Genomic DNA, 26,695 nt, shown 5'->3' on the forward strand with positions numbered 1-26,695 from the left:
GAATCAGAAGCACAGTCACTTGATATATGTTATATACTGCACCCTTTAGTTAAAATTTTGAGAAACTCAATGTTCTCTTTACATTGAATATATGACCATAATTTTCCCAGATACATACGGGAAACAGGAAAAGGAGAATGAACTGACAGACATAAAAGGACATGACCTGAGGTATAAATTTCTAATTTGCAAAATAATCTGGTCCATTTTGGTCTTTGCTTAGACAGACAGTAGAGAAACTAATTGGGTTACTATTCATTTGATATAAAATGTGGCCCCAAGCTTTCCCTTTTCTAGTAAAATAATTTAACATGAACATGGAACCTAACAGGGTGCTCTGCAAATGACCATGAAACCTCTGGACATACCCAACAGCCAAAAAGTGTTGAAATGAAAATTAGCTAGTGCCCACCGCATTCAATAAGGCCCTCCAACGGTTCCTTCTCCATCTCAACACAGCCATCCAATCATCCAATCCAGTTACTCCTGCCAAAAATCTAGTAATCATTCATAATACCTCTTCCTTCTCTCTCAACATCCACTCATCACATCCAACCAATCACAAATCCTAGTCACCCTACCTCCAGTACCCAATTCACTCCTTCCTGACAAAGGCTGAGTCTACCATTCTTTTACCTGGTGTACCACAAACACCTAACTGGTCCCCCAAAGTCTACACACACTTCACTCTTCACACAATTAAGAGGGGTCTTTAAAAAAATCCAATGATGTTTAGACATCACAATAACATTTTCGGTTAAGCGTTTTGACTCTTGGTTTCAGTTCAGGTCATGATCTCATGGTTTATGAGTTCAAGCCATGCGCTGGGCTCTGTGCTGACAGAGCAGAGCCTGCTTGGGATTCTCTCCCTCTCTGTCTGCCCCTCCCCTGCTTGCGTGCGCACACTCTCTCTCTATCTCAAAATAAAAAAATAAACTTAAAAAAGTGATTTTAAAAGTGAGATGACCGGGGTGCCTGGGTGGCTCAGTCAGTTAAGCGTCTGACTTCAGCTCAGGTCATGGTCTCACAGTTTGAGAGTTCGAGCCCCATGTTGAGCTCGGTGCTGACAGCTCAGAGCCTGAAGCATGCTTCGGATTCTGTGTCTCATTCTCTCTCTGCCCCTCCTCAACTTGTGCTCTGTCTCTGTCTCTCAAAAATAAATAAATGTAAAAAACAAATTTTTTTTTTTCAATAAATAAATAAAAGTGAGATAACCAACAAAACCACCTGTATGACCTGGCCTCTAGCTTACCTCTCTGGCCTCATTTCTCATCACTCTTCTTACACAGTGCTCTGTTTTTGAAAGTATCAAGCATCTCCCATTCCCAAGGCCTTAGCGTATGCTGACTCTTCAGTCTGTAGCACTCCCCTTCTTTACCACCAGTCAATTTTCATCATTCAGGTCTCGGCTTACGTATTACTTCATCAGTATACTTGCTATAATATCCCCACCCATCTTCATTAGATGTTCCTGATATGCACCCCCATAGCACTCTGAACTTGGTTTCTGTAGCACACATAACCACTGCAAATGTATCATTAACTATGTGATTTACTTAAACAATTATTTTCTCTTTCTAACCTATACTGTCCATGAGGGCAGGGCAGAGCAGGGACTGTGTCTTACTACTATATATCCCTACCACCTAGCACCCTCAGCACATAGTAGGCATTCAATACATCTGATAAATGAGTTCATCAATTCCAAAGTCTCCAATGTAAGGCTCTGAGGTACAAGTCAACTCTTCACTCTCTGTATACCCAGGATTACTTGGAAGCTCATTTCCTGATTTTTAACACTTGCTGGAACATGCAAAGGAATACAGAAATGTTCATTTTTAAGACACTAGTGAAGAACCTGGACCTTCATGAGCTATTAGGGTTATTTTGCAAAATGTATTCTTCCAGTCACCCACAGCTTGAAACTCCATCTATGATGATCCCTCTTTCATTGCCCCCAAACATTCACTGTTAAGTCCCACTACCTCTACTTCTGCATCATCTCCGCAATTTTCTCCTTCCTTTTTATACATTTATTACTCTTACCTATATTGCTAGGTCTCTAAAATATCCTCAGTCTAGCCAACAAAGCCCAATGCCTTTTAGCCTTTGTCCTCTATATGTTATGCCTTCTACCTGTACTGACCTACTTCGGTAGACCACAACCAAAACAAAACTTCCTACCAAAATCCTAGCCACCTTTCAAGGCTCATTCTAATATCCTTTCTTTCCAGTTCCATCAACCAGCTGTGACCTCTTCCTATTTCACTATGTCATCAAACATTTGCCTTGTATTACTGGGTGCCAGGCATTGTTCTAAGTACTCACCTTTGCTGTACACCATGTCTCCAAATCTAAACTGTAAACTTCTTGAGGAAGTTTATTCACCTACCTCATCTCTTGCATTTTTTTTTTTAATTTTTTTTTTCAACGTTTTTTATTCATTTTTGGGACAGAGAGAGACAGAGCATGAACGGGGGAGGGGCAGAGAGAGAGGGAGACACAGAATCGGAAACAGGCTCCAGGCTCCGAGCCATCAGCCCAGAGCCTGACGCGGGGCTCGAACTCACGGACCGCGAGATCGTGACCTGGCTGAAGTCGGACGCTTAACCGACTGCGCCACCCAGGCGCCCCTCATCTCTTGCATCTTAAACATTTACTCAGTTAGTACTTATTACATGACCACTTTAGCATGATGGTAAAGAGTACTTTCACTCAATTTTAGAGAATGAAAACACCAGTCACAAGGCAACAGAAAACATTTGCAGCAACCAGACCTGCAGCAAATGGGTAATCCCTAAATTCCTCGTTGCCTAACTTCTCTCCTTCAGAACCACACAAGAAACACCAAGAATAAATTCTATCTACATACCTAAGGGGGGGGGGGGGGGGGAGGATAGGGGGAAAACACAGAAGCTCCTATTTCTGTCACTGGATGTCATATGAAACCTAGCAGAAAAACAAGGGGCATTAAATCAACCATCAAAGATGTTCCACAAATTAAAGTTTACTCCTCTCTGAAGTAACTTCTATAAAAACAAAATGGAATTATTCCCACACATGTATACCACAGAATAACGATCTCAGCAATCACTTTAATAAGCTATTTAAACACACACACACACACACACACACACACACACACACACACACTAAGGCATTAAAAGAATCAAAGCTAGGAGCACCTAGGCGGCTCAGGAGGTTGAAGCTCAGGTCATTATTTCACGGTTCATGAGTCTGAGCCCCGCATCAGGCTCACTGCTGTCAGCATAGAGCCCCCTTAGGATCCTCTGTTCCCCTCTTCCCCTCTGCCCTTCTCCCACTTGTACTCTCTCTCAAACATTTAAAAACAAAGAATCAAAGCTCTAAGTCACAAATCAAGAAGGTTGTTTTGTTTCACGTTACACCAGTGACTTATAGGGAGGGACTTTTGCTTCAGTTTCCCCAAATGCAAAAACAGAAACAGTGCTGAGAACAGCTCCATCCACCCATGTTATTATTTAAAGATGGAGTGGTCAGAATTCAAAATAGTTTGAGTCTCAGAAATTATCTAGTCAATTCCTTCATTTTTATTATAAAAGGAGCTAGATGATTAGCACTATGGCTAGTTTGTAGCAGAAAAGGGTTAGATAAGACTTAGTTCTGGCTAATACTACTCTCGCCCCATCATTCTGTGAAAGCATAAAGAATAGGAAAATAAGGACAATTTATGTTGACTACCACTGTTAGCAACATCACTCGTGTGTGCTTAATAAATTCAAATAGGAACCTACAACACAAAGCATCCTGGCTAGAGTATCTAAAAAGCAAAACCTACAAACACACTAGTAATTCATTATACACAATGGAATTATTCCCACATATGCATCCCACACAGTAACAAATTCAGTAATCACTTCAATGGACTATTTAACACACACACACACACACACACACACACACACACACACACACAGAGAGGGAGGCATTAAAAGAATCGAAGCTAGGGACACCTGGTGGCTCAGTAGTTGAGCCTCCAACTTCAGCTCAGGTCATTATCTCATGGTTTGTTAACAATTCCAAGAGAATGAAATTCCCCAGAAGTAAAGAAAAGTCACTGCAATCAAGATAACCTAAAATTCAAACAACTTCTTTAATATCACTAAACTGAGCATCTAGTTTATTTTTTACCCAACCTTGATCGGAAACAGACTTCAGGAGGCTATCAAATAAAACATAGGTTAGCGTAAATTAAACCAGAAATAAAAGCATGAAAATAAAACAAGAAGAACAAAATGAAGCCAAGAATGAGGCTTGAAAAAAGGTACAAGACCCATGAGCCTGGCTCTAAACTTCCAAAAGCCAATAGGAAAACAGAAACCAAGTGAACAACACAAATTATAGCATCCAAGTAACAGAAACAGATGTAAAAGCTTAGGAAAAAATACACTTAAGTCTTGGTTGTGTTATCTTTCTCCCTGAGGTTCTTATAAAGAAGGCACTGTGTAATATAAAGATATATGCGATATATGTAAAACAACAAATATTTCAGTAGTCCTAATTAAATGTTTTATGGGATTATTTTTATAACGATCCTCAAGATAAGCCTATAGTAACAGTTCAGAAAGAAAAAAACTATTTTTTTTGGAAAGAAAGGTTTACATAATTAATGTCCAGGTACCCAGAACACTACTCACCTAAGAAAGCATTTAAGAGAATATCTGGGGGGAAAAAAAAAGGTGCTTCCCTAACAGCAAGCATTTACTATAGAAGTTTCTAAGTACAAGGGCCAAGAAAATAAAAACCAAATTTAGCAAAATTTACTGGTCCAGGAGTTCATAACAAAACAGCAGAACAAAACTCTTAAAGAGAAGGTGGAACATAAAGAAAAACTAAAGTGGAAAAGATGTGCACACAAACACACATGCCCACTCAGTAACTGTATTACATCCACAGGAGATAACTAGATGCTTTTATTTCTACTTCTAAAGTTAAGAATTAAAAATTAAGGTGTTTACTGAAACATGTGCCTTCCTTGCTAGTTCCTCCATCAAGAAGATAATATTTGGGGCGCCTGGGTGGCGCAGTCGGTTAAGCGTCCGACTTCAGCCAGGTCACGATCTCGCGGTCCGTGAGTTCGAGCCCCGCGTCAGGCTCTGGGCTGATGGCTCGGAGCCTGGAGCCTGTTTCCGATTCTGTGTCTCCCTCTCTCTCTGCCCCTCCCCCGTTCATGCTCTGTCTCTCTCTGTCCCAAAAATAAATAAATAAATAAAAAAAAAAAAAAGAAAAGAAGATAATATTTAAATTCCTCCTCCTTCCACAGTGATGTTACTAAACAACGATAAAGGTCAAACCCAGTGTAGTGCAGAATTTCAAAGTAGTTACATATACCAAGACAGGAAGACATAGGAAACATTTCAGGATGAAAGAACTTAAAAAGGTATAATACCAGTTTTAAACTAAATAAAATCAGTTAACCAAAAAGTTAATCAATAAAGAGGAAAAAACTTCTCTAAAATACCTCATCTGGCAATATAGTTTACTAACTATAAAGTATAATACAATGATAAACATACAATTTGCCAAAAATTCAACATAAAAATCAATCATTCTACTACTGCTAGCATGTGCCTATGACTTACAATGGATCACTGTTTTTCCTCTTGGAGGTAGGAAAGAAGAAAAAACACAAATTCTTGGTGAAGGCTGGTCATTTTCACAGAACCATCCACTTGCAACTTAAGCACCAGCATTTAAAAACAATTCATTTCAACAACCTCATGTGCTAAATATTTTCATCATGGCTGCCTAGACTAAATCTAGCTGTCTCTGGCAGGAGTATTTCAGCAAAGGAGTGAAATATTAAGCTACTAGAAGGGGAAAAACAGTTGAAATTCACCAGATGGGTCAGTCTCCTGCAGAGTTAACTAACTTCTTACTGTAGGACTCAAGAATTACAAATTATAAATGTGGTGAAGAGATTTGGGAAGAACTATTAAGTCACACACTCGTACAAAAGGATTCTTGGTGTCCAAACAACTATTTCCCCATCCCTGTTTTTCTTTTTTAATCAAAGTAATGCCTCCATTCTCAGTGGCCAATTGCTGAAAAGCTGTAAAGTACTCAGAAGGTCAACACCTGGCTAAATAGCAGCCTTAGGAGTCAATCTGGTGACCTGGCTCAACAAGAACTTTAAAGTACTTATGCTTTATTGGTCGTTTTAATTTAAATTCAATTATATCATAAAGAGCAAAAAGTTTATTTACTCCATAGTACTTTTAGTGCTCCAATTTTCCTTACTTTAATATGATCTGGTACATGGAAATTCAACTTTTTAAAGCATTGTTTAGTTGACTTAATTTGAAAAGGATTCAAATGATTCCAAAGTTTCCTAAAATGATCCCTTAGCTATCCTTACACTTCACAACCTTCCAATCAACAAAGCATTACGTGATAAGAATGCTCAGAACTTAGTAGGTGAATGGACTAAGCCTAAACAGTCTTTTCAAATCAGTAGATTATTCCCTGGAAGAAAAGTTCTCTCTTAGGTATTCTGATCTCACTGAACTGAATGGTTTCCTACAACATTACCAAAACTTAAAAATGTTTTCAATACAAAGTATCCTGAAAACGATAAGCTTACAGATTCTAGATTTTTTTCCCCTCAAATACACAAAGTACATGAAACTTAAAATGCTTCAACTAAAGTATTTATTTCATGAAATTACTTTTAAAACATAAAATATTCAACGTTAACCAAGATTTTTTAAAGCAGTGGCTTATGCAACAAAGTCAGTGGGATAATGCCACAAATATCTGCAAGCTGATTTAAATTACTAATCCATTTAAGGAAAGATAACTATGCTACAGCAGTAGCAAGCCACTGAAATAGATCTACTTTAGATCTGAATACAGAAGTGGGCACTTGAGTACAATAAGCTAACAAAAGGTAATGAACTAGGTCTACAAAGAAGAAACTCCAGCAAAATAATCCAGACTTTTCCCCCTGAAACAGAAACCAAAATTGCATATTCAGATACAGCACAGTTATCCATATGAATAATATAAACAAAATCGAGAAAAAAGGAAATTTACTTATGCTTAAAGCATGGCTATCTCAACAGTCTCCAGCGAAAATCTTGGTCACCTTTATACTACAGGCAAGGAAAACCCAATTATTCCAACATATCCATCTATTTCAGCCTACTTTAGTAATCCAACCTTAGTAACATCCCTGGCCCAAAAAGAAAATGGAAGGAGTCAACTCTCCTGCCCCTCTTTTCCAACATCTCGTGCTTCCCTCTCTCGTAAGTCTAACACTTATTTTAAGTAGATATAAGGCAGGCTGATTTATCTTTAAGGAGATATGCTATACCCCCTTGCTTATCTGGAAGGAGCCAAATGCAGGACGGAAGGACATGAGTAAGGTACCTCTGGATTCACCGTGCCAATTTGGAGCGCCACCCAAAGCCTGTGTAGAATTTTTCTCAAAACAAGAGATTTAAAAAAAAAACAGTAAGAACCTATCCCAAATATGTCAATGTATTTAAACTTAGCTGACAGGTCATGATCTCACGGTCTGTGAGTTCGAGCCCCGCATCAGGCTCTGTGCTGACAGCTCAGAGCCTGGAGCCTGTTTCGGATTCTGTGTCTCCCTCTCTCTCTGCCCCTCCCCTGTTCATGCTCTGTCTCTCTCTGTCTCAAAAATAAATAAATGTTAAAAAAAAAAAAAAAAATTTTAAACTTAGCTGAGAGAAAACTAAAATTCAAATGTGATCAAGATGGGCTCTTTTAGGAAGTAAATCAAGTTGTGAAAGCAGATTGTATTTGGAAGCAACCCATAAATAAAATACTCTGCAGCATTTTCTGATTATTAGTCTTTAACAGGTAAGGAAATCTCAAGTATGAAAAGTGAAGACTGGGTACATTCTCTGCTGAAAGTTCAATTAAAAGCAACTACGGGGTGCCTGGACGGTTCAGTCAGTACAGCATGTGACTCCTGATCTCTGAGTCCTGAGTTCAAGCCCTATGCTGGGGGGTGGAGTTTATGTTAAAAAAAAATAAAAAATAAAAGCAAACTCCAGCTTAGTTAACTACATCAGCTGAACTTCTGTCCCCACTTAACCAGAAACAAGAGGATCTGAAGTCAAGTTATAGAAGCCTACAAAAATACCCTACATACAATTTCAAAAGAAATCTAACCAGTCACTCTGAAAGAGGTATGTAGTTTCACAAATAGGAGGTCTTCTAGCTTTTTTCTTAACCAACAAGATCTACAGCAACATAACACTCTGCCAGAAATATCTTTCGTTTCTCCACTAGCAGGTATATGCATCCACCGACCTAAAATCAGAAAAAAGACAAATGGAACATAGGCACCTACCTACAAAGAATCCTATTCTCCCCACGGTGGGAATTCACTAATTCTTTCTCCCTTGTCCCAACATTTCTCAAGAATGACATTATGCACAGGTTTTACTCACAGGGGTACATGGCGTTGCTCAGGATCAGCTCTGGTCAGTTCTTCCTCTTCAATATCAGACTCTCCTCCTGAACTACTGTCGGTGACGTCTGAATCAAATGCTCGCTCGCTGCACCTCAAGTTAGCTATACCACTAGCTGTAAATCTCTCCAATTCTTCTGAAATCGAATCGCTTTTCAGGAAATTGCTAAGTCCTTCTGAAGTGGTGGTCTCACTGGCAGCTTTTCTCAATGCAGCTTCAGCCTTTCGAGTCAGCATCAACTGGCTCCGGGGCCTCAAGGATTCCAAGTTTGGCAGTTTGCTCCAAGTCTTCTCTAAAAATCCACCCAGCTGATGCTGTATATGCCTCTCCACCTGCTTGGCTTGCACAACCTGTAAGCGCTTCTGTAACCTGCGGGCACGGCTCTCAATATCGGCCTGCCTCCGCAGTAAAGCTGTTATCCTTGTGTCAGAATCTAAAGCACTGAAAAGAATGGAAGACAGGGGAGACTTTTTATCCTCTAACTTGACACCCCCCAAGTTAGAACTGGAGTCTGTGCCAGGTGATAACCTACTGCTTCCTTGAAGTGCCGGCTGTTCCATGGAATTTACAGAAGATTTGTTTGCAGTGCTATTATTGCTAAATATAGTTGTGTGTTCTACATCAAGGCTTCTATGTGGAAGAGTGCAATTGGTCATACCCCCCTTCAAGTCCCCAGATTCAGATGCCACCACTTCACCCCCCTGAAGAGAAGATGAAGTGAGAGCTCGTTTTCCCCCATTGAGGGGACTGGAATTGTCATGATCAGAATGTGTTGAACTTTTAGTCAATTTCTTAGCCAACCCATTTACAGGTGCTTGTGGCAGAGCTGTCTGACCACTCGTATTCATGGTTCTGAGATTTTCTAAGGAAAACTCCAAAACTGGCTGTCTCCCCAACAGCTCAGCTCGGAGTTCATAGGACTGAGATAAGAGAGGATGAGATTTAAGGACTGTCTGCTTGCTGAAGACACCTTGCAATTTCAACGACTCCTTGGAGGGTACAGATGTTACATCGGAGCAGAGATAAGATGCCACCAATGGTTGCAGCTTTCCCAAGTCTTCCTTGGTAGGATTATTTCGGAAGTCTAAACTGGGATCCTCTGCAGCAATGGCTTTTCTTTTGGTTCCGTTGGCAGCAATAAGGATGTTGGCGTTGCCGTTATTTTCGGCACTGCCAGGGGACAAAGTGGAGGATGGGGGAGCCAGTTTGAACCGGATATGGTGTGCTTCAGCTGCTGCGTCAGTGAGAGCGGGCGCCATCGCAGCCATTCAGCACAGAGAGACAGGAAGTCCAGCCTCTCCCGGTGCCGAGGCCAGTTCCACGGCCCCTTACCGCCTCCCCAGAGAACAGACTAAAAGAGAAAGAAAAAAAGGAAGTTAGAAATATACGCACACTAGAAAACAACACACGTTTTTAATACAAACACCACTTGAGGCTATAATTCACTCTGCCTCCAGAAAGAAAAACACTCAGACTATTCTGGATACTCGAATATGGGGATAGGGGCAGAAGAAGGACAGGGACAGGACAATTCCTGCACAGAGAAAGAATTCCTCCCTTCTTTTTTTGTTCCTTGTTACCACAGATTGAAAGCAGCCAAAATAGAAGTTCCATTCTGAAAGAATCAGATTGTTAAAGTTAAATCATCTGCATTAAAAAAAAATAATACTTTACAACTTCTTGAAATTGGTAGATTTAAAGCAAATGTATCAAATGCTTAGCAATTAAACAGAGAAGAGGAACTCCCCAAAAAGTTGCTATGCAAAATGTCATAGATCTGCACATCTCTCTAGCCAGAGAATCCAGTGCTTATCAGCTTCTCGCTTCTCTGAAAGATAGTTCGTGCTAAAGGCTTAACTGTATCGCATCTGTATTACCAGTTTGTTTCATCAAGTTTTTCTTTCACTGTCCTCAGTACAGCCCACCTCTCAAATTAATTGCCCAATTCGTTTTTTTCTTTACCCCAAAATTTCTTAAAAGAATAGTATAAATAGCTGCCTCTGCACTCTCTCTCTCATAATCTGGCTTCTAATCCTACTGCTCTGGCAAAGGGCACTAGTGATCTCATTATCAAATCCAATGGTCAAATCTCTGTCCCCAATCTATATAACTTCTCTGAAGCATTAGGCAGTGCTAACCACCCCCATTCTTCTCGAAATGCTCTTTTCCTGATGTCCTTGACACCAAGGTCCCTTCTGCCCTTCTCTCTCAACTTGCTTCCTTAGCAACAACCACTAGTATAGTGCGGCCTCCTAATGCTCCGCTTGCTGAGCTTCACTGATCAACATTTCTACCTCTAGGATCCTCAAGCTCCCAGAAATCAAAATTCACTCTCTTCCTCCAACACACTCCTCACCCTGTTTTATTATCTCCGATAATGGTGTTGCTTTCATTTAGTAGCCCAAACTAAAAACCTCAGTCATCTGCTTCTTCTATATCCCCTTTGACTTAACTGGTTTAAGAGCAAAAGGAAATTTATGTAAAGAACTAAGCCAACTATTTTTTAAAGTTTTTTTTTGGGGGGGGGGGGTTGTTTTAATTCCATACAGTGTTAGTTTCTGGTGTACAATATAGTGATTCAACAATTCCATACATCACTCTGCTCACTATGATGGTTAACTCCTTAATCCCCATCACCCATTTACTATTTACCCACCTCCCCTCTGGTAACCTCGGTTTGTTCTTTACAGTTAAGAGTGTTTCTTGATTTGTCTCTTTTCCTTTTTCCCTTTGCCTGTTTGTCTTGTTTCTTCAATTCCACAGATAAGTGAAATCGCATGCTATTTGTCTTTCTCGGACAGACTTCCTTCACTTAACATTTATACTCTCTAGCTCCATCCATGTTGTTGCAAATGACAAGATTCCATTCTTTTTTTGTGGCTGAATAATATTCCATTGTACATATACATGCCACATCTTCTTTATCCACTCATCACTTGATGGACATTCAGGCTGCTTCCATATCTTGGCTATTGCAAATAATGCTACCATAAACATAAGGGCTAAGCCAGCTATTCTTAAAGCATGGTCTACAGACTTCTTAGGCGCTCCAAGACCATTTCAAGGGGCCACAAGATCAAAGCTATTTTCATATGAATACTAAAACATTATTTGCCTTTTTTCACTGCATTGAAGTTTGCAAAGAGGGTAGAAAAACAAGGCTGAGCAAAACTGCTGGTACCTTCACATAAATCAATGCAGAGGAATTATTGGTCATTATGTTCTCAATTCATTTACAGTTTAAAAAGTCCATTCCACTTAATATCTTTGATGAAATTATGAATCTGATTAAATCTCCAATCTTGAGTGTATTTTTTTAAATACTGTGTGATAAAAGGAAAAATACGCAGAAAACAACTTCTGCTGCTTTAAGTATGAGAAAAGGCACCTAATACAACGGAGTTGCAAGCTGAACCAGAAGCTTTTTTCACAGAACACTATTTTTACTTGGCAGAACTGACAAACTATGGTTTATTGAGACTTGAGCAGTTAGTAGATATTTTCTCAAAAATGAACAAAGCGAACCTGTCACTTCAAGAAAAACCACTGATGTTTGCTGCCAATGATAAAATCTGAGTTTTCAAGCAAAAATAAGTATTTTGAAAACTTATATCCACCACCATGAGCTCGAACACTTCCCCTATACTTAAAAAGCTTGTTTCTGATTAAACAGATTACTGCTGATATCAATGAATGTTCAGTTTCCAATACCACATAATGAAATGTATCAACATCAGGAAGATCTGTGTAACTCAGTGAATGACCAAATGACCAATGTATGTTAGAAACCCATGCACATAAAAGCAAATGCGAGACAGACAAATGGACTTTAATATAACAGAACATGTAAAATTCACAGACGTGGTTTTAGGTTCTACATTGCAACTCACCTTTATGAAACTACTTGTCAAGTATGGGTGTAATGTCAAAGAATACCCACACTTACCTGAAAAAGCTATTAAAATACTTCTCTATTTTCTAACTACCTATCTGTAGGAGGCTGGATTTTCTTCATTTGCTTCAGATTTGCTTCAACCAAAACATCCTATCACAATAGAATGTATGCAGAAGCAGATACAAGAACGGTCTTCTCTTAAACTGGATATTAGAAGAATTGTAAAAACAAACAACAATCCCATTCACTAAATTCTTCTGTTCTGGTAAAAAGCTATTTTTCATAATATGTAGTAAGTTTCTCATTTTTAAATGAATTGGTAAATAATTATTTTTCAAACTTCTCAAACTTTCTAATACAGCAACTATTGATAACGCAAGAAAGCTCTTCGTGGTTCTCAACATTTTCTAAGAGTGAAAAGGGGTCTTGAGACCAAAAAATTTGTAGATCACTGAACTAAAGCAACCTTCTCCCCAGTCAAAAATAAAGAAGGGCAACTTCCAATTTGGTCAAACATTTTTATCTCTAGATCAATACCAACATAGGAAATTAGGCCCTATAGGAATACACTAAGATTCTTTACAGGATGACAATTCAAATTACAAATATTGAAATATTTAAGTAAATGACTGAGAAATACCAATACACTTAAAGACCAAATATATCTACTGCTCCTTATACTTGCCAAAAAGTTTCTTGTTCTAAGATTGTATTTTAATGAACATCCTATGGGTAACTAGATCTTCTAGGGCTTACAGAGCCTTATGGATCTTTCGGGCATACGGCATTCTACGTGACACAAACTGTTCTATGTCTACTTTTCCTATTTCAAATTTTAAATTTAGCAGTAATTCCTAATATGGCATGCTATAGACCAACTGGTAAACAAACCAATGTTTAAGTTATTCGTTCAAAATACACTGAGTTAGTTTTATAACATGCAAAGAATTTTCTCCCATAAACAAAAATCACTCTCAGGTCTTTCCCATCAATTCCATCTCCTCCTCTTTTGAATTCATACCAATACACAGTTGATACTAGCAATGAAGGAAAGCACATTATCAGTATAAGATGATCGGTACAACGTGTGAGAAGAGTAGTTGTGAGGAGCTGTAGCCTACTAACCCAGAGCTCTGCAGTTAAGTCTCAGCCATGGCAGGAAACCGCTTCCCCGTGGGGATCCAGGCAAGGACACAGATGTTACATAGCTTACACAAAACTTGCTCAGGAAAACCCAGGTTCACCCAGCACACATAAAAAAGGTCATAATTAACATCACACCACAGAAGGTACTTAAGCGGCAAACATTCCAAGTTATTTTAGAGTTATACAATTCCTTAAAGTGCACAACTTAAAAATCTGCTGGCTCGAATCCCATCTCTTTCAAGATTTCTCTGACCCTCGAAGTACATCTGTGAACTTGACATTAATCACGTACATCTCAAAGGCAAGAGTTTATTTTGTTTACACCCGCTCTCCTTGGTCTCAATATCCCCACAGGATGCACTGCAAAAAGTAGTTACTAAAACAATCATCTACATAAGTAGGGAGGAGGAAAAGGACAGAAGGGGAAAAAGCGACCTCTTCAGAAGGAATTCCATTCCTAACTCCTAAATCATTATCTTTCTATAGCCAAACAATACTGTTAAAAAAACAAAAAACAAAAAACAAAAAAACATTGAAGTCTTCATCCCTCCCCCTTTTTATAAACTTTGAAATACTATACTGTGATTCAATCTTACCGCAAAGGCACTCACTTTGTAAGTATGCTGAGATTCAATATTACCCCCAAAGGCACTCATTTTGTTAAGTAAGGGGAACAGGTCTGGGTTCACATTCTGGCTCTACCCTCATTTAAATTATTTATGCTGTTCCTCAATTTCCCCATCTGCAAATGACAGAGCCTACCTCACAAGACTGCTTGATGATTAAATAAAATACTCTCCATTACTTACTTAGCCTAGTGCCTGACAACAACACCCATTATTTGCACTATTATTATAGCCTATAGACAAAAAGCAAACATAAAAGGAATTTCAGCAAGACTTTTTAATGCACAGGAAAAACAGAAAGTAAGTAATCTCTTAAAACACTGCTGTACCTGAAGACCCGTGCATGTAAAAATGGACTTGGCACATCTAGTTAGCACTCAATATTAGCTGTACCTGCCTCAAACTACCAAAGCTTAGAATTTTAATTTTTGCTATAAGTTTAGATTTCCTTTTTTTTATTTAGATTTGCTTTTAGTACTTCATGATGATGCTTACATAAAAACAAAACAAATCAAATGCCCAATAATTCACTTAAATTCTGGAATAGCCATACAATGGAATATTATGCAACCATGAATAATAACCAATGTAAAACAGTATTTCCTGACTTGAAAAAGTGCTTGCTTCACTGTTAAATGAAAAAATAAAAAGGTGTTACAAAAAACCAAACGTATACTATGGCCTCATTTTTGTTTTAAAAGAGTAGGTGGTAAGATTCTTTTGTCTTTTGTTTTCTAGTGTATATAATGTCTCCAGCATAAACATGTATTACTTGTATAATAAAAGGAAAAGAAGCAAAAAGAAAATAATGCAACTTCTTAAAGAGCCAAAGAATCTGAGTAAGGCCAATGTCATGGCAGCGTTCTTACATTTAACATACTGAGCAAAATGTTGATTAAAAGCAATGATTCCCATCCCACTTGAATCCCAAAAGCTTCACTCCAATAATTTATAGCAGAGAAAGATTGTCAAACTTAAGCAATTTTACAAGAACAGAACAGCTTATGATAAATAACCTTTCTCCAAAGAATACAAAGTATTAAAAGCTACAATTAACTTATCAATTCTCATAACAACCTGGGCAGTAGGTTTTGGGCTGGGATTACAACTTCCAATTTACTAGTGGGAATAGATAATAAAGTTGTACTGCACATTCTTAATAAAGAAACCTAAAGTATCCCAATTTTTAGTTCATCTATAAATCACAATTTGACAAATAAATACAGATGGAGTCAATGTACCTGCTGTCACTGACATTAAGATTCTGCAGTAAACCTAAAGAGACCAAAAAAAAAACCAACAAAAAAAAAACAATGAGCTATAAAAGATTGAGCTAGATATTAATGGTTTCTCTCCTAGTTCCAAGGAAGCATTCTAGGGACTGGAAGATGTCAGATGGGTTCAGCAGGCAAACACATTTAGGAAAAACGTTCCTGATGGAAATTCACAATGCACTTCATCAGACTGAATGCTCAAATGCCTGCCTTTACCAAACCAAACACTTTTCCCCCCTATTATACCTATTAGTATCTTGCAGAACATTGTCCTGAGGGATACAAGTTGGGATAAAATTCAAACATGTGACTTTCAGGGTCTCTTCCTATGCTTATGACTCTTAAGTCTAAATTGCAACATAGGTTCAAGGGAAAACTTCCATGTAACACAAGTACACTGGGAAAGCAAAAAGTATACCCCTCAGGCAGTTTCCCAAGCCCAGCACTATTAATATCTTGTGCCAAATCTTATGAGTGGGGAAAGGGGACTCTCCTGTGTGTTGTAGGACATTTAGTAGCATCCCTGGCTCCACCTACTAGATGCCAGTAGCACCTTCTACCAATTATGACACCTAAAAATGCCTCCAGAGCTGTCAAATGTCCCCTAGGGGGGAAAAAAATCACACCTTTCATTAGAAAACCATTGCCTAGATACAGACTTTATACATACATGTAGATGTATTCTTCCCAGAAAGCAAAACATATCCAGGTACTTCAACTATTTCAAGTCAGAACTCTACACCTACAAATGAAAACCTTGCCTTTATTCCTTGTAAGTTCCCAAGACAGGACTCCAGGTATACAAGAACAACCCAGCAGCATCCACCCTGCAAAAATGCAGAAACCCAAGGGGAGGGCTTTGGTCATTTGACTGGCCAGCAAACCACACTTTCACTGGAAACAGAAGCACAAATCAGATGGGGAAGAAAAGTATGCCCATAATGTGGCTTCTACTAACCTCCTCCCCACCATTACCTCATTACTCTGCACAAAGGTGAGAAATAGGAGGAGGAAAAATGGTTAGGGAAGTGTCTGTGAAGTTGTCAAAATTTCAACTGAAACTTGAAAATTAGCTAAAATGTCATCATGTAAAAGGCGAAGGCAAGAGAATGGTAAATGTGGCATTCTAGTGAAAGGAAACGGCATGGGAAAAGGCAAGGCTGTGGGAAAACATAGGATATCTGGAGGTTAAAAGAAATGATCAATTTGCTTGAAATATAAAGTATATTTTAACAGAGGAAAACAGTATAGAAAAAAGTGGAAAGGCAGTCTGAAGCCAGATCATTAATGGACAACCTTGAATAGCCAGCCCTTACTCAGACTTAAGGCAGCAGAATGTCATTAAAGATTTTTCAAATAGGGAGTAACATCAGAACTGTGCTTTAGAGACCAGCTGGGTAGGATGGATTAAAAGAAAGTAAAAAAGCAAAAACCATCGATGAAGCTACTGCAATAATCCAGACAGGGTGCAACAAGGACCTCAACTAAGGTGTTCACCACAGTAGGAACAGCAGTTTCCTTCAAGCTTAAATCCAGAAACTGGAAGGGGCTAAAGTCTGCAGAAGGGCCAAATGACAGAAAAAGAAAAACGTAAAGGATCTTATCTCCTTCATGATAAAATCTTTCCATTTATTTCTAATGACGCTATTCAGGTTTCATACATTCTCTATTCCTAACATTATCAACCCCAACCCAGCCTGGGGCCTTATTAACTCACACCTAAATTAGCCTGACAGCTTCCTGACAGCCTTGATCCTTCAATCTGGTCCATACCGTTTTATCACAACACTTCTCTACTCTGGAATAGCTCCTTGTACCTTTCTCAGGAGTCCAAATTCTCCAAGATGAAACTTAACACAGTATCACAGCAAATGCATCAGGTTGGGTAGACCTAGAACTCCCCCAGATTCCCAAAGCCATAATCTTTGCCTATGCTGGTGCTTCTACCTGGGAGACCCTTCTAACCTTTAGGCTCAAAATTTAATTAATCCTTCAATACATGGCATTTCCACAAAAACTTTTGCAGGCTGTTTAGACTGCCATCACTTTCTTCCTGCTTAAATTGTAAAACTCATTTAAAGTCACCATCACGCAATTCAAATTATCTGAATATTCCCCAATTGTCAATTTACAAATTCTATTTCCACGGTGACAAAGTTCCTTAACATCCTTCTGCATGCTCACTAACTTGATCTAAAAATTGGAACATAGTAAGCACTTGTAAGCACTTACTGACTGGGCTAGAGCATTCAAAAGACTTGGCTAGGTAGGCCTTCAAGTATAAATAAGATTTTGCTATGCAGAGAAAGATGAGGAAATTCTAATCAAGAAACCAACACAATCAAAATAATGGGAAAGGATCTGAGAGATGATCTACAGAACTTGCTGGATGAACCAAGAGGTACATGTACACCTTCTCAAGAAGAGGAAGAATGCAGCAAGTAGTGATCTGTAATGAGGTATTGAAAGCTACAGAACAGGACACACTGCAAAGTACTTCTTTTACATGGAAACAAATGTTTTGTTATAGAATACAATAGAGAATAGGAGGCAAAATTTTTATGATAAAACCCACTATTGTGGACAGTACACCACCCCAGTCCCTAACATGTGCCCATGCCAACAGGGCTTCTCATAACTGAATACAGTTTGTAACTACTAAGGGAAACAGTTATCTGACTGGAGGACAGATTATTACTACGACTGCTGTTCACAAACCTTAACTGACCTTTTACCATGTCATTGTACTGCCTTATACATATGTTCTCATTTAATCCTCACAACGTTATAAAGTACTCTTACTCGCATTTTATAGATGAAGTTTGAAGCTCCAAAAGTTAAGTAATGTGTCCAAGATCACACAACTACTAAGTGGCAGAGGCAGGATTCCAATTCAAATCTCCAGTTCTAAACCCCATGCTTTTAACTACTATACTAAGTAGTGTAAGGCTAGGTTTAAACTGGAAGGGCTTGGGGCACCTGGGTGGCTCAGTCGGTTAAGTAGCTGACTTTGGCTCAGGTCAGGCAGTTCATGGGTTCAAGCCCTGCCATCAGGCTCTGTGCTGACAGCTCGGGGCCTGGAGCCTGCTTCGGATTCTGTGTCTCCCTCTGTCTCTCTCTCAGAAATAAACATTAAAAAATATATATATGTAATTATTTTACATATATATACTGGAAGGACCTTAATTGCTGGACACTAGACTTCGAATTTTGTTTAGTCTTTAGAAGAAAGCCAGAGAGGGAATACTAACTGAATCTCTCTAATAAACATTTTACAAAAATGCCTACAACATTCAAATTATTGCACTAAGTGCCTACAAGGTTGATAAGGGCCACTTAAGACAGACACTACTATGTGATCAGAGAATCCCAGGGGACCTTAAGGGACCCTCACACAAACGGAGTCAGTAAGGTCATAAAAGGCTTCCCACAGGAGACAACATCTACATTGATACCTAAAGAATAACTAGGGTCCAGCATCACTCATACAGTTACTGCAAGCGTCCCACATGCAAATCCACTCCCTCCCCCAATACCAAATCCAAAACCAATTCCTGCCCCTCAACATGCCCCATGTGAGTGAATCCTGATCTCAACTACTGATTTACCATCTATCATAAATACCTCATTTAAAAATATACTAATGCCAGATACAAACAACAGAAAGACTACTGGAGTAGTTTCATTAATGCCAAAGATAAGAGGATAGAAAGTACGTGCACAGGTAAGCCCAGATGATAAAGCACTGTGTTTTGCCTACAAAGATCAAGGAAGGCTTCCAGAAAAGGAGGACATTCTGACCGAATTTTGAAGGTTAAATAGGGAGGGTTCAATAGACAGAATGACAGGCACATTCATTTCATCCTTAATGCCAGTGCCTTGTTCAAAGCCTCGTTATGTACTACAGTAATTCAAGCAGTAATAATCTCCCAACTGTTCTTTCTTCCTGTCTCAGCAAGCCTTCAATCTAGCATCTACTACCAAAATGATTATTAGAAAGGAAGGAGAAACAGAACATAAATCTGACTATGCTGTGCTCCTCTTAAAAATCCTTCACTGACTCTAGGGTAAGGATGAATCCAAACTCTCCACACAGGATATATCTGGGCCCCTTTTTATACTCAGCCTCATCTCCAACCTGTCCCCACTCCAAACACCTGAATCTTATTTAGAGTTTCAGGCTCTTTCCATGCTCTTGCACCTTTGCTCACACTTTCTTTTCAAGGTTCAGCTCCAAGAGATCACATGTCCTCTCAAGTATTCACCATTTATTTCAGGTTGAGTTAGGAGTCCTTCCCTCTCTAGGGTCTTATCTGCACTCCCATGATACCCTGGGCAACAGTTCATGATATAAACTCCCCATCTTGTCATCCTGTCTGTCCCCTCCTTCCCTAGATTATATACTTCTTAAAAAAAAAATGGGGGGGGGGGTGTAGAGGGAGGGTTATGGCTTGTTTTATCTTTATTCTCTACAGGTGGTCCCATGCCTGGCAGAAAGTAGACCAACACATGTTAGTTAACCCGAACACTGTATGTTGAATGCATCAGATGGAGATCCATCATGAAGTTAATGGATATGTCTGATCATAAGGTGATAACAACCTAACAAGGGGCAGGCATCAACTGAATCTAGGACAGACTTCATCTACCTCAAGTTCCAGTCACTTACAATGCCAAGCACCTGCACTCAGACTAGCAAACTTTTTAGCTGTACTTTTAAAACTATTAAGTTTGGTTACATAAGCCTTTTGAAAGCACTATCAAAAATTTTCATGCCATTACCCAAACATTTACCCAGTAACTGCAGTCTAGGAACCTATCCAACAGAAATATTCTCATAGATATAGAAATATCATAATTCTTTCAATGAAGAATTGTAATACAAAAAAAAAAACAAAAAACAAACCCACAACACTTAAAAAGGAACACTAGAATACTATGCAGCTATTTAAAAAAAGAGAACTGGGGGCGCCTGGGTGGCTCAGTCGGTCGAGCGTCCGACTTCGGCTCAGGTCATGATCTCACGGCTTGTGAGTTCGAGCCCCGTGTCGGGCTCTGAGCTGATGGCTCAGAGCCTGGAGCCTCTTCAGATTCCATGTCTTTCTCTGCCCCTCCCCTGCTCACACGGTCTCTGTCTCTCAAAAATAAATAAACATTAAAAAAAATTTTTTTAAATAAAAAAAGAGAACTGTATGTGTTGATTTGAAAAAAATCCCTACGATATACAGCAACATGAAAAAAAAAAGCCACTTAAGTATAATCCCATTTATGTTAAAAACTATACAAACAGATAGGGCACCTGGGTGGCTCAGTTGGTTAGGGGTCCAACTTTGGCTCAGGTCATGACCTCGTGGTTCTTAAGTTAGAGCCCCACATCAGGCTCTGTGCTGACATTTCAGAGCCTGGAGCCTGCTTCAGATTCTGTGTCTCCCTCTCTCGCTGCCCCCTCTCAAAAATAAACAAACATTAAAAAAAAATTTTTTTTTTAACTACAGAAACAGAAAATCTTTTTGAAAAATGACTATGTATCAAAATAATGGAGTTTAGGGGTGCCTGAGGTGGCTCAGTCGGTTAAGCATCTGACTTCAGCTCAGGTCATCATCTCATGGTCTGTGAGTTCGAGCCCCGCATCGGGCTCTGTGCTGACAGCTCGGAGCCCTGGAGCCTGCTTCAGATTCTGTATCTCCCTCTCTCTCTGCCCATCCCCTGCTCACACTCTGTCTCTGTCTCTCAAAAGTAAATAAACATTGAAAAAAAAAAAGCAAGAAAGAAATACTACCATCCTTCTTTCATTCCCTTGGGAGGTCAAAGGAAAAACTAAGAGGTAAGCAGTAAATCAGTAACTGCAAAAAACAGCAGTCCAATTTCTTTTATATATGCTTGAGGTCTTCAAACATCCTCAGTTCTCCACAGTAATATATGAACAGTTTAATGTAACTTCCCTAACAGTTCAATTTAATCAACTAGCATTTTTACAAAGCCTCTCTACTAGCAAACATCAGAAACTAATTAGCTTTACCTCTATCCCTTCACAACCTCCCATGGAAGTGCTAATATGCAGTCACAAAGGCCAAACAGGAGTAGCAAAAAAAAGCCTGGGACATCAGTTTTTAGCAATTTTTGGTGTAACATCCTAACAAAATCATTATTCATCTGTTTTATTCCTCAACACTTCTCCAACTGAATTTAACCAGGTCTGACCTTAAGCTGCTCCCTTTTTAAAAAGAAATTAAAAAGTAAGGGACTCCATTAAGTTTGATGCCACTCAGAAACAACTTTTTCCAAACAAGGGCAGAATATGCTGTACTTAAAATTCAGAATGAGATCTCATTTGGGATTCCTATTCAAGTAACAAGAACCGAGTTTTTGATAACATTTAGATAAAACTGCACTGAATTCACCTCCACCTTACATTTCCTGACTCTCAAAAGCTTGAGGGGCAACCGTAATTCTTTAAAAAATTAGGACTAGAGAAAAATGGGCAAGTTTACAATCAACAACATAAAATATAAAGCTAAATAATTCCCAGCTAAATTAACTCTCTAGAAGCATTAGGCATTCAAATGTTAAAGTTTATGGAGCTATCTTATAATCTTGGAAAAGCAAGGCTTGCAGAAGGTAACATTTATTAAACAACTATTATTTGCCAGACACTGCTACCCAACAATAAATCAAGAATTTAAAACAACTCCAACCTTGAAAGGCCTCTTTGCATAAAAACTTAAAACCTTTATACACAATATTTAACTTTTTCTTTCAAACTACCCAAGCTTGTTTGTTTTTCATTCACGAACGTGAGCTGTGTTCTCTACACTGAAGTTGGTTTCCTCATACTCTGCATTTCAGCTCTACCTTTATCAAAGAGGTGAAAAAGCTTAACACATAAAAAGTATCTACTTCAGTTCTTTTTGGAAAATCACACCAACTGGCTAATTTTCCTCTATACACTTCACCCTACATTATAATAAACAGGCTACATGGTGTATCTTAGGAACAAATGATAACTGAGTAACTAACAGTGACCCTTCCACAACATGTCTTTTTCCTATGACACACAATCTGCAAGCAACACCCAAGGACCTTCTTGTGGCCTTCAAAAGTTGGGGACCTCTAGTACAGTGGAATATTTGTCTTTTCTAACTATTATCGTGGTTCACTGAGTTGATGTCACATTCCAAGGAATAGGAAGTACTGATGAAAGAGTCTTATTTTGTGTTACGAATTATTACACTCAGGCAGGAGTATTTTTTGCACAACTTTTAGTATACGCAAAGAAAGACTAATAAGCACTTAAGATAGAAACTATAATTCAAACATGTATCTTCACAAGCAACATGAAGACTCAAAAACCAATCCGAATTTAGATTTCCAAAGAGTAAAGTCCTATTTTAAGAAAAGGACATGGTCCAAGTACTCTTTGCACCGACAGAGTACGCAGGCCAGGTGTATAAGGCCATTTTATTTGACACACCTGCACTGTACTCCTTCATAAAGTGATCAAATAGGGCACTAAAGTAAAATATGCTTCCTGAGACCCAGCACAGTCTAACCAATCAAAGAAGAAATTTACTTAAAATAGAGAAAGAGGGTAGAGAAAAGGTGCCTTAAAACTCTAAATAAACCACTTAATGATGAGATTTGGTTTTGTTCTGGGGCAATCTGCCACAGACCACATACTTATTCTGCACTACTCCCTCCTTTCCAAACTCAAGGGAGAGATCCTTTGGAAAAAAAAAATTAATTTTTAAAAATCCCTCTCTCTCTCTTTCTCTCTCTCTCTCCCTCTCTCTCTCTCTCTCCAGGAAGGAAATCACTTAGTTTCTGTATCTTAATGGCCTCACCAAGAAGAAAAAATAACCTTTACAAAACTCCCCAAGGAAGCTAAATATAAGAGGAGTAAGCATTACTCTTTTAAACTCTTTAGAAAATCCAATACAGACTAGCATCTTTTTACATTTTAAAATTGCTTTTCCAGTAAAACAAGGCAACTAAGCTTTACTGCACTCAAAGCTAAATGCCTTCTCAAACCAGCATCACCACCCATAATGGCCCTGTGTTTACAGATTACATAATTCAGGTTATATCAAACAGAACAAATCTAAAACTTGTTTTTCACTTTAAAATACAATTAAAATCTGTGGTCAACCCAATAAAATGGAGAGGATGTACAGCCTCTGGTTATAGTGTAGCATTACTAGAAAAGGAAGAGTATTTTGGCAGTGTTTGAAGAAGGGAAAAAAAAAATGGGAATATTTTCCTTTCTTCTCACCTTGATAAAAGCTCAAAAGTGAACTTGTAAGGCTTACTCATTTTCCAGCTTCCAGAATTTTCCTCAACACGATAATGATAAGTCTAACAATCAAAGAACGCTCTGCAGGTTTAACCATAGAAATAACGTGTGTAGGCAGGAATAAAGAAAATCAGACAAAGATTTAACATCTCACTTTGGTAAAGCACAGTCAAATACTAATGTTCTGAATAAGGCTTTCCGTAAAGATGCAGGGACACTTCAAAAAACTTCATTCAACAGATTCATATAAGTGAAAGGACCAAAAACCCAATCGTACCACAAAGCTCTATCAATACTTAGTTGATCACTCAACTATCTACAGACACAAATCAAAAATACTTACATACAGTTAAATGTAGTAGTCATCAGAAACCAACCATCTTCACCAAAATACAGAGGTTAACAATCTTTGTCATATCTAAGGTTTCCCTCTGAGTAGTGCATACTTGAGAAATAAAAAGTTAACCACCTCAAATCACAAGATCACTAACAAATACATCAAATACAAGAAAGGTCAAAGAAACTGCATACTTTGTTGGATAAACATAGCGGAAATTGAAATTCCATGACTGAGGACAGTTACCCCACATATAATACATTTTTTAAATTCCCAAGGGATGAGCATTTTTACCTTGCCTTATTTTTAGAACTACACATCACACTGTACATATCACATGACATGATGTAACTGTTAGCAAAGAAAATGGCCCAAGCCATTGAAAATATACATTAAGAGGAAATGAATCAATGCATACTTAAGAATCACTACATTTCACATTTACCTTTTTTATTTTTGAAGATGTTTCCTAACTCTATTACAGTACACTTTTTTATTAACTGGAAAAGTAGCTAGTAACCTATGTAGGAACAACAGAAAAATGTACTTGATATTTTACAAAATAGGAATTTACCCAATTACTGGGAAAACTGATATGAAGAAACAGATAACAGAACATTCTTCCAAACCTCAAGAATTAAAAGCAAAAATTGTCTGGATCAAAAATGCAACAGAAACATAATGTAATACTCCAGTTGGAGAACAATTATTACTCAAAAGTATTCCCTGTTGTTAGGAGAAAATAATAGTTTTAACTGACAATGCCTGCAGACAACTGAAAATTTCTAAATTGGTGAGACAGTTTATTAGAAAAGGAACCAAGTATATAGTATAGGAGGGGGGAGGGGAAAACACACCCACTTAAGCCTTTGTAAACAGTGGTACTTAAAAGACCCAAGAAGCTGGGAAAAATCAAAACTACAGACTATTCTAAAAAGTGTAAAAGATATTCCAGTGTACTACTGTCCATACTTGAAAGTGCTTTAGAGACAAAGTTCAGTAACAATCTATAACTATATCATGATTATGCAAGGCGGAGATTATGTAATTTTATCATTTATTATAAATGTTCTCCTACTCTCAAACTAAAACAACTAAAACGTTTTGATCTCTCCGATGGGGAGGGGATAGTTTCTTCTGGGCTACAGTTTAAAAATATAAACACACACCCCAAAACAAACAAAAAAACACAATGACTGCTAGCCACGTGACAAAGGAGATGGCAACACCAGGATTGTGAATGGAGGGGAGGGAGGCGAGGCAGGACGACTAGGGAGATTTCTCGTAACTTTGGGGACCTCTAGATTCGGGTCTCTCGACCTTTAAGGTACCAAACTCTAGCTCTACAAGTTGTACGTTAACATTCTCAAATACAGTCTTATTAACAGATCACGAAAAATGCTCTAGTGACCTCCAGGATAAAGAGGCGTAAATCAGAGGAGGAAAGAGAGCAATTTAAAGTGGCGCCATCATGTCACCCCCTTTCCCCTAAGGCAATCAATAAGCAATAGTTAAGTAACGCGTTTCTCCAAAAAAAAAAAAAAAACAAAAAAAACAAAAAAACAAAACCCACCACACTGGGGGCCCGACAATGGAAAACAAAAGGGTTTTTAAGTAAGACATGAGCTTAAGGTTGTTTATCGTATGGAAAACAATCAAACTATTTGCTGAAGAATCAAAAGACAGCCGGAAAACAGGCCCCCCAAACTCACTTAAAAGCAAATAAATGCCTCTTCCTCTTTGGTTTTTTTTTTTTTTTTAAACAAACAAACACGTCCGCCTAAGGGAGACTAGATCTGAAAACATAAGTGACCTCAATATATAGACAACAAAAATAATAAATAAATGAAACAAATAACCATCTCACAACAATCAAGAGTTGTGATACACACCGTGCACCGCGCAAGATGTGTGTTACGAGCAGAAAAAGGCCTTCTGCAGTCAAGAGAAGTTCAAGCCAAGAGCCAGAGTTTGTTTGGGGGTTTTTTTACGGGAATAAATCGTGTTCTTAAGGCCGCATTTTTAAATAGAACGCCAAAGGAAAAGCTGGCGAACGAGGCGGCAGCTGGTAGAGAAGGGCCCCCGCACACCCCCGCCCTTGGGGCGACTCCCAGCCCCGGACCCGCAGCGGGGAAGCCCGGTGAGGCCATTTAAAGTTCCGGGGATTTTTCCTGCCCTGCCCTGCCTTTCTAGTTACAACTAACAAAGAGAGAGAGAAATGGGAGCCACAGGGAGAGCGAGGAGAAGGAGAAAGGGCAGCGGGAGGAGGAGGAGGAGAGGAGCAGCAGCAGCAGCAGCACCTACCACGTGATGGAGGAGCGTTGCCCGGGCGGATTCAGCCCCACAAAATGGGCGCAGTTTGCAAACAGCCCCCGGCCTGGGCGCCGAGGGCTGGCGGCGGCAGGCGGGGGCGCGCGGCGGCGGCTCCGGCCCGGGCCCGCCGCTCTCCTCCCCCCCGGCGCCCGGAGCCGCCCTGACTTTCCGGGCGGGGGGGGGCGAGGCGGAGGGGGAGGGGAAGGCGGCGGCGGCGGGGAGCGGCCGCTTTTTCTTCTCTTTCGGGCCCCTTCTCCGGCCTTCCTCGGCTCCGGCGGGGCCTGGGCACCGTCGAGGACCGCAGCCCGGCGGGGAGGACTGGCGGGCGGGG

The 26,695-nt window shown here is 39.2% G+C and overlaps 1 protein-coding gene across 4 annotated transcripts in view; it reads right to left on the bottom strand.

The window, feature by feature from the left end:
• Nucleotides 1-26,695, bottom strand: part of KANSL1 (KAT8 regulatory NSL complex subunit 1) — a 179,151-nt gene that overhangs the window by 124,807 nt on the left and 27,649 nt on the right. For 3 of the 4 annotated variants that reach the window (XM_078437024.1, XM_078437025.1, XM_078437022.1), the window contains exons 1-2: nucleotides 26,356-26,469; nucleotides 8,463-9,834 (exon numbers count right to left, since the gene is read on the bottom strand). In XM_078437024.1, coding sequence (XP_078293150.1) covers nucleotides 8,463-9,751 — 1,289 coding nt within the window. In that variant the 5' untranslated portion in view covers nucleotides 9,752-9,834; nucleotides 26,356-26,469. Of the gene's footprint in view, nucleotides 1-8,462; nucleotides 9,835-26,355; nucleotides 26,470-26,695 lie in introns of those variants that run through there. The other variant, XM_078437023.1, reaches the window with a different exon arrangement.

The sequence above is a fragment of the Panthera onca genome (genome assembly GCF_046562875.1).
Source record: "Panthera onca isolate mPanOnc1 chromosome E1 unlocalized genomic scaffold, mPanOnc1 haplotype 2 h2.Chr16_ul_2, whole genome shotgun sequence".
Classification (NCBI taxonomy): domain Eukaryota; kingdom Metazoa; phylum Chordata; class Mammalia; order Carnivora; family Felidae; genus Panthera; species Panthera onca.